Source organism: Colobus angolensis, unplaced genomic scaffold (genome assembly GCF_000951035.1).
Source record: "Colobus angolensis palliatus isolate OR3802 unplaced genomic scaffold, Cang.pa_1.0 Scaffold269, whole genome shotgun sequence".
Lineage (NCBI taxonomy): Eukaryota > Metazoa > Chordata > Mammalia > Primates > Cercopithecidae > Colobus > Colobus angolensis.
This window is the reverse complement of record NW_012115921.1, coordinates 1346795-1355940: the sequence shown is the minus strand read 5'-3', so window position 1 is coordinate 1355940 and position 9146 is coordinate 1346795. Positions and strand designations below refer to the sequence as shown.

The 9146-nt window shown below is 41.9% G+C and overlaps 1 protein-coding gene across 2 annotated transcripts in view; it reads right to left on the bottom strand.

Annotated features, from left to right (window-relative positions):
• The window catches only part of SWAP70 (SWAP switching B-cell complex 70kDa subunit), an 85232-nt gene that overhangs the window by 33019 nt on the left and 43067 nt on the right, over window positions 1-9146 (bottom strand). Inside the window, exon 3 of one of the 2 annotated variants that reach the window (XM_011947616.1) lies at window positions 5774-5947. The exons of the other annotated variant lie outside the window; for it this stretch is intronic. Coding sequence (XP_011803006.1) covers window positions 5774-5947 — 174 coding nt within the window. The remainder of the gene's footprint in view (window positions 1-5773; window positions 5948-9146) is intronic. 2 annotated transcript variants of the gene reach the window in all.

The following is a 9146-nucleotide window of genomic DNA, read 5'->3' as shown; positions in this document are numbered from 1 at the left end:
TTTTTTTTTTTTTTTGGATTCAGTGTCTCGCTCTGTCCCCCCGGGCTGGAGTGCAGGAGTGCAATGGCATGATCACAGCTCACTACAATGTCCACCTCTTGGGTGATCCTCCCACCTCAGCCTCCCAAGTAGCTGAGACTTCAGGCATGTGCCACTGTGCCGAGATAATTTTTGTATTTTTTGTAGAGATGAGGTTTCACCATGTTGCCCAGGCTGGTCTCAAACTTCCGAGCTCAAGCAATCCTCTCGCCTCAGCCTCCCAAAGATTGCAGGCATGAGCCACTGAGCCAGGGTGGTTATTTCCTACATTGTATTAATTAAGGCTTAAAAGAAAAATCTTTCTTAAAAAACACTCTAGACTTAAACCAAATGCAAATGATCATTACGGTAAGTGGATTATTGGAAACAAATATTACTTTAAATTTATAAGCCTAAAACTATTGATAAGATAACAAGTTAAACCCAGCTATATGTTCATGAAAAATTATACTACAGAATTTATTTTTAAATATATCTGTTTTCACATTAAATTTTATTAAAATCTGTAAGTCTACAATCAGTCGAAATATAGTTTTTGAAGTGTTATTATTCAGAAAGGAAGCAAAAGCTAACAGAGAATGTATTTTTTATAATATAGCATGACCTTGAGTTTGCAGTGCTTGGTCAAAGGCCAGGTGATAGGCTAATAGCTCCATAAATACAAATCCATGTGTTTAACCTCAGGAGGGTAGTTCAGTAGCTAGACAAAGCAATCTCACATAAATCTACTCCAACGATCCCTTCTTTCCCCACACAAGCACTCCTGGCCGCAGAGGAAAATCTGTAAAACTAACTCAAATTCTACTTCTAACAAGAAGAAATGCTGAGAGAGTAAAAGCTGTCAAAGCACAGAGTGAGTCCAAACAGTAACATGACAAGGTATGCTGCCTGGCTATTCTAACAAATCAAAGAAAGGCTGTTCACTTCTCAAATGAAATTAACTTGATTTGAAAGAGAATCAAGACATTTCTGTTAGCCTGCAAAGGCAAAGATAAACATGCCAGGAGCCTTGGCTGGGCTCTGGCCTACAGAAACGCACATCAAGGCCCATGTGGGTCCCAATTATTCGGGACACCTGCAGCACAAATCTTTCAAGTTTCTTAGGCAGAGTAGTCAGAAAACTGATGCTGACTGGCTCCCTTCACAGCCTGTGGCTCAATGGTGATTTAAAGCCATTGACGTGTCATCCACATTAAGCAAGTGCCGCCCAAGGCAATAAAAATACTCATTAATTTCTAATTCTGAAATCAGGACAAGGTCACTTTCAAGTCCACCAAATATTTTAGTGATGGGAAAACAAATAAAACATCAAGGGTAAAAGACCCACCCCACATTCAGTTTTTCGAAGAAAACACAATTAATTGTAGAACACAGTATAACTACAAAATGTTTTAAAATACTATAAATTTTTTTCTTTTTGAGACAAGGTCTGGCTCTATCTCCCAGGCTACAGTGCCGTGGCATGATGTCTGCTCACTGCAAACTCCACCTCCCAGGCTCAAACCATCCTTTCAGACACAAGCCATCCTCCCACCTAAGCCTCCCAAGTGGCTGGGACAACAGGTGCACACCACCATGCCCAGCTAATTTTTGTATTTTTTGTAGACACGGGGTTTTACCATGTTGCCCAGGCTAGTCTTGAACTCATGAGCTCAAGCAATCTGCTCGCCTCAGCCTCCCAAAGTGCTGGGATTATAGGCTTCAGCCAGTGTACCTAGTCTAAAATACTGTAAATTTTATTTGCACAGTTCTTTCAAGCAGCAGTTAGGTTTTAAAATCACCACTGGTATATCTTTTCTACAGACATTCCCTCTATATACCTCTGTATTAAGCTAGACAATTTCCTTGGACAAAAATTTCATAGCATGTTTTATTTTTCATTTCCTTTTTAACATACATACACGATTACATCATTATTGTTATCAAGCACTAAGAAACTGTTCCCACCACTACAGTGAAACCAATGAGCACCTAATTGTTAAATCCAAGGGCAACTTCTCACTTACCATTGTCTAATTTTTGCATAGCATCTAATGCCAGTAACTACTTTTGTGCTACTTAAAACTTTGTGTTTCTTAGACATCTATGACTCACCACTATCCCAGTTCTCCTACCTCACAGCCTGTTCAATTCAACTTCCTTTGCCAAACTACTTCCTCTTTCTGCTACAGAAATGGTCCCAAGGTTCCGTCCTTGGCACTCATGTCTCCAACTACAGTCTTCCTCCCTGATCTAACCTACTCCTGTGGTTTTCCCATCTCTGTCTCCAGCCATGGCCTCTCACAAGCTCTAGATAAACACTTCTAGTGCACAGCTCCACAAGGGTTTTCCACCTAAAATCCCAAATGTACCAAACCCACCATCATGCAATATGTCCCAAATTTGTTCATCATCCTATCATTCATTCACACACACCCCTTTTAGTGAGCAGCTACCATAGGTCCAGGCAACTTTATTGAATGTTTCACATACATCAATTTTTTCAATCCTCACAGAGTCCAATGAAGAAAGTAGTTATCACCATTTTACAGATGGGGAACTCCAAACAGAGAGAGTGTGAGTAATTTGTCACATAGCTAATAAGTGGTAGAGTTGGGTTTCAAACCAGTCAGTCTGATTTCAGAGACCATGCTTTAAACAAAGCATACACTACATTACTCCCCAGTTGCCCAGGCCTGAAACTTGTCTCTACTTCCCCACAGCCAGGCACTATATGCTTGGTCCTGTGACCTCTAGGTTCTTCCCATCTGGCCTTCTTTTCCATTCTCACTGTATTTTTTTTTTTTTTTTTTAAGACAGAGTCTCGCTCTGTCGCCCATGCTGGAGTGCAGAGGGCGGATCTCAGCTCACTGCAAGCTCCGCCTCCCGGGTTTACGCCATTCTCCTGCCTCAGCCTCCCGAGTAGCTGGGACTACAGGCACCCGCCACCTCGCCCGGCTAGTTTTTTTTTTTTGTATTTTTTTAGTATAGACAGGGTTTCACCGGCTTAGCCAGGATAGTCTCCATCTCCTGACCTCGTGATGCGCCTGTCTTGGCCTCCCAAAGTGCTGGGATTACAGGCTTGAGCCACCACGCCCGGCCTCTCACTGTATTTTAGTCCTCAATGCCACTTAGCTTCTCTCAACTTCTCACCTCCCATGTCTCCATATTTCATCTATTCACCTATCACTCTCTTCCTCAAAAATCATCAGCAGCTCATCTTTTCACACTGCCTACAGGATAAAGTCAAAACTATCCAGCTTCGTCTACCACCTGTCTTCTTCACAGTCATCATGTTCCAGTGAGAAAGGACATGTATCATTGTTTTTTGACTGCCCAGCATTTAACCCTTTTCTTATGTCTGGGGAAATCCCTACCTGCCAATGTAGAAGCTGAAAATGCAAATGTATCCTTTCCAAGACTCCTTCGCAGCTAGTACAAGGTGCCTGACCTAGGCCATGCCAATTATATACATCATACCCTGATGATAATTGGGAAGTGGGAACTATGGAGAACACTCCCTCGTAGGAAGAACAGTTGCAAGAAGATTTGGGTTCTGGGGCAGTGCTATGGTTTGGCTGTGTCCCTACCCAGATCTCACCTTGAATTCCCAGGTGTTGTGAGAGGGACCCAGTGGGAGGTAATTAAATCATGGGGGCAAGTCTTTCCTGTGCTGTTCTCATAATAGCGAATAAGTCTCATGAGATCTGATGGTTTTATAAAGGAGAGTTTCCCTGCACAAGCTCTCTTCTGTCGTCTGCCACCATGTGGGACATGCTTTCACCTTCTGTCATGATTGTGAACCCTCCCCAGCCACATGGAACTGTGTGTTCATTAAACCTCTTTCTTATATAAATTGCCCAGTCTTGGGTATGTCTTTATCAGCAGCATGAAAATGGACTAACACAGGCAGCAATCAGTGCCCAGGACCAGATGTATTCCATGGTATAAGTGCAACACCCATCCTCTGGTGGCAGCAGCATTTTCCTTGTGGTTCCTCACTGAAGTTGTCAGTACAGTAAATACAACAGACCAAACGGCATAGCCTCCACACCTGTTGTTTAAGCCATCATGATGATTCTGTAAGCTATCCAGCATCCCTTTTAAAAATTCCCTTTTAGGCCCTGCACAGTAGCTCATGCCTGTAATCCCAGCATTTTGGGAGGCTGAGGTAAAGGGATCACTTGAGGCCAGGAGTTTGATACGAGGCTGGGCAACATGGCAAGACCCCATTACTACAAAAAAAATTTTTTTTAATTAGCTGAATGTGGTGATGTATGCCTATAGTCCCAGCTATTCGGTAGGCTGAGATAGGAGGATCCCGTGAGCCCAAGAGGTTGAGAAAGCAGTGAGTCATGATTGCACCACTGCACTCCAGCCAGGGCAACAGAGTAAGACCCTGTCTCTTTAAAAAAAAGGGGGGGGGGGCCAGATCTGGTGGCAGGCACCTGTAATCACAGCTACTTGGAGGGTTGGAGAATCATTTGAACCCAGGAGGTGGAGGTTGCAGTAAGCCAAGATTGCGCCATTGCACTCCAGCCTGGGCAATAAGAGCAAAACGCTGTCTCAAAAAAAAAAAAAAAAATTCCCCTTTTGGCTTGAATCAGCCAGTGTGGCTGTTTCTAAGTAAGCATCCTGACTGGCAACTCAGTCAAGCTGGATACCTCCCTCACTCCTTTTAGAACATGCCCTTTGCTTCCTTGACTCATAAAATACTGCCCACTGTTGCTTCCATCCAGAATTCTCCTCTGCCTTCACTATTGGTCAAAATCCTTCCCACCCTTTAAGGCCTTGGTACGGCCTTTCTGAAGGGCAACTTTGCCTTGTTCATCTAATACCCTGAAAGTGTGCATTTCTTAGGACTCAAAATTCCACTGCTGGAAGTTTATCCAAAGAAAATAAGCAGACTAGTATGCAAAAATGCATGTAATAAGAGTAGTCATAAGAGTTACTGAGTACATATTAAGTGCCAGGCATTAAGCTAAATCCTTTAAATGCAGAATTTCACAGTCCTTAGAGTAAACATTGTAATTAACTTTATTTCACAGATGAGAAAATGAAGACTTGCAGGTTAAATCATTTGTCCAAGGTTAAGGGATTACAGATGAATTCTTTTTAAGTGTGGGGACTACAGCTGATTTTAATTGTACATATTAATCTTTTCTAAATTTTCTACTATAATAACCATGTATTAACATGTGTCACTTTTTAGGACAATAAGATAGCACAGAAGCCTTACTCCTATTATTTTTTTCCTTTGGAAGAGTAGGGAAAATAACAAAACAAGCTTTCTGTTTATTTTACTTTGAAAGGTATGGAAAGTCATCACCGTGGACTTTGACACTAGAATAGTATTTACTCACACAAAACAGCCCTGAAAACAACATTATGGATCTTATGTGTTTCCCATGTACCAACACTCAGTCAGTTACATTTTGTCAATATGCAAGTAGTATTAAAATTATGTTGTGACTTGTACAGAATACTCTTTGAACATGAGGATAGATTCACTTATCATCATAGTCATTTAGAGAGGAAGAGACCCACTTTCCCTGCAAACCTCCAGGGGTATTACATGCCCCAAATTACTACATTTGGAAGGCTTTTCTATATTCAGGCTGCTTTGCCTCTGATCCAAAAACACTAGTCAAGGATCTCCTTCCATATCTATGCTGAATTAACAGAAAAAATACCAAGCCAGGTCTATTAAATGCTAAAATGACCGAGTAAAAACTCCCCAAGCCACACCCCTTACCTCTTCTGACACAATAATTAGTGGATACTTGTCCTCAGATAAAAAGTTGAAAATAACCCATACTTTAAATGCATCTTCTTCTGTAATGAGCAGGGGATTCTTTGTGAGGTTTTTTTTGACACATAGGGTCCAACACATCCTATTGAATTCAATCTTGTCAAAGTTGTCTTGGACCTAAAAAGGAATAAGGAAAAACTCCAACAAATCAGTCCGATATAAGCAGTATATAAGGCAAGTAAAATGGAAAGACAAAGCCTCCTTTGGCTCCCATTTTAATCAATCCAATTAACCAACAGCCATATCCTACATATTTGCTGTAGGTATTACACTTCTAGTGGCTCAATTAGGATGTTACATTTAGCATGACACTGAACCAACATCTGTCCATATCACTCCCTTGGCACATAAAATACTGACCTCTCAAATAGTTACTGTTTCATGTGTATACACTATCTTCCTATTAATAAATAAACTACCAATCCTAGCACATAGAAGAAACTGAGAATGTCAATTACTTAGTATGAGCCAAGTACAGGTACCTTATTTTTACATATACAGTCAAAGAAGAGGCTGGGCACGGTGGCTCATGCCCGTAATCCCAGCACTTTGGGAGGCCGAGGCAGGCGGATCACCTGAGGTCAGGAGTTTGAGACCAACCTGACAAACATGGAGAAACCCCATCTCTAGTGAAAATACAAAAATTAGCCAGACATGGTGGTGCATGCCTGAACCTGGGAGGCGGACGTTGCAGTGAGCTGAGATAGCGCCATTGCACTCCAGCCTGGGCAACAAGAGTGAAACTCCATCTCAAAAAAAAAAAGAAGAAGAAGAAGAAGAAGATATCTTCTTTTGGGGAAAATTATTTAACTGAAATTCTAAAACGGCAATCCTGCCATTCATTCATTTGTTCATGTATCCAGTGTTCCCTCAGCATCTACTACGAGCCAAGTACTATGCTATAAACTAAGGATACAATAATGAAGAACTAGGTCTGTGCTCTTAAAATGTTCACAGTTTATTAGGGAAAACAGATATGCAAATAAATTTTAATATAATTGTGTATAATTTAACAGTGTATAATTCAAAAGAATTGTTCACTCATTTGACAAATAAAATTTAGATCATAATTATTATTTGCCAAAGACAGTACAAAAATACTCAACATAATACTGGCCTGTTCCCAAGGAATGTAAAGACAATTACAGCAGAGTGTGACAAGTACTGCAAGAGAGATAAGCAGAGGATTTTGTGGGAGCACTGAGGAGCTAACACAATCTTGAGATCTGGGGAAAGATTCGCAGAAAGACTGCCAGGACAACAGAGCTGAGTTCTCAAGGAGCATCAAGAGTCAAACAGATCAAGAATGGGATAAAGAGTATTCCAGGTAGAAGAGAATGTGAGAAAGCCCCGAAGTGGAGGATAGTCAGTTTGGAAGAACTGTGAGTATTTAATGAGGCACCTGGTGCTGGAGGGTGGTATAATCAAGGCTCTTCATAAGTGCAAGTAACAGAAACCACCTTGGGTGGAATTTATTGGAAAAACAATGGGTAACCTCACAGATCTAATGCAAGGGCTAGAAAAATCTAGGATCTGAAATTAGGCTGGTATCAAGGTAGGTTAGGCAGCCAGAACTGCAGCTGAACCACTTATGGGAACACTCCGGTGGAGACACCACTGCCTGTATAACATGAGAGCACTCTCACTATTACCACTGCTACCACTGCCCCATCCATGATCTTCTGCGTCACTCACTGCAGATTCGAAGTTCTATTGGCTGAGCCTGGGTCACATTCCTGTGCTCTAGCTGCCAAGGAGCAGGGAAAAAAATCAGTACCTGAACTTTCCAGATGTTGAGGTGTGAGACAGGTCCTGTTCCCCACCACACCTCTGTAGAATTTCCCAAATGTAAGAAAAAAGTTCAGATGCTAAAGAGACAGACAGACAGACACACACACACACACACACACAAGGTAAATTTCCACTACATGGGACACAGTGAAAGACGAGCCAGTGAGGTAGGTGACGACCAGATCATTAAGAGATTTACCAATCATGTTAAGGAGCTAGGCCTTTATCTGGACTGAAAGAATTGAAGGTAGTAACAGATACACTCTTCATTTTAAAAGCCACATTCTGTACCAGTGCAGTGCCTCACTCCTGTAGTCCCAGCACTAGGGGAGGCTGATGCAAGAAAATTGCTTAAGGCTAGGAGTCTGAGACCAGCCTGGGCAATATAGCAAGACCTCATCTCTCTTTATTTTTTAAAGTAATATAAACAATGTTAAAAAAATAAAAATAAAAAATAGGCCAGGCACAGTGGCTCATGCCTATGTAATCTCAGCACTTTGGGAGGCCAAAGCATAAAGACTGCTTGAGCCCAGGAGTTTGAGACCAGCCTGGGCAACATAGAGAGACCCCGTATCTATAAATAATAATTTAAAAAGTTAGCTGAGCACGACAGTGCATGCCTGTGGTCCCAGCTACTCAGGAAGCTGAGGCAGGATTGCTTGCACCCAGGAGGTCAAGACTGCAGTGAGCCATGATCATGCCACTGCACTCCAGCCTTGAAGACAGGGCAAGACACTTTCTCAAAAAAAAAAAAAAAAAAGCCATATTCTGGAATAGTATAGAAAATGTACTAGAGGAGGCAGGCATGGGCAGGAGAATAATATCACCAAAGCATTTCTTTTTAGAAAGATATGAACAAAGCATTTTGTTTACTACATGAAAGAAGCCACCAACCGTCTGCAGGCAGAAGTTTCACCTGATCGCTAACTTTATTTTGTAGTTGGCAAACCAGTCCTCCAGGAGTAGAAAGAAGAGCTCCTTTGTGTTCTGCCTTTAGCACTTTGCCTCAGTCTAACACCATTTCCCATGGCCCCATCAAACACAACTGATCCCATCGACGGAAAGCAGCAGCAGCAGCAGAAGCAGCAATTGCTGCTGCTTTTCTTTTTTGGCTTATCTCTATCACCTTGAAGACTTACTATATGCTAGGCATTTTATATGTGATTTCTGGCTTAAATTTTGTATTAGTCCTATAAGGTTAATTACTGCCCCTATTTTACAGATCAGAAAATAAAGGTTCCAAAAAACTGAGCATCCTTGAACAACATAGGTTTGAACTTCGAGGGTCCACTTAAATGTAGATTGGATTTTCTTCTGCCTTTGCCACCACTGAGACAGCAAGACCAACAACTTCTGCCTCTTCCTCAGCCTACTCAATAAGAAGACAATGAGGATGAAGACCTTTATGGCCGGGCGCGGTGGCTCAAGCCTGTAATCCCAGCACTTTGGGAGGCCGAGGCGGGTGGATCACCTGAGGTCAGGAGTTCAAGACCAACCTGACAAACATGGAGAAACCCCATCTCTA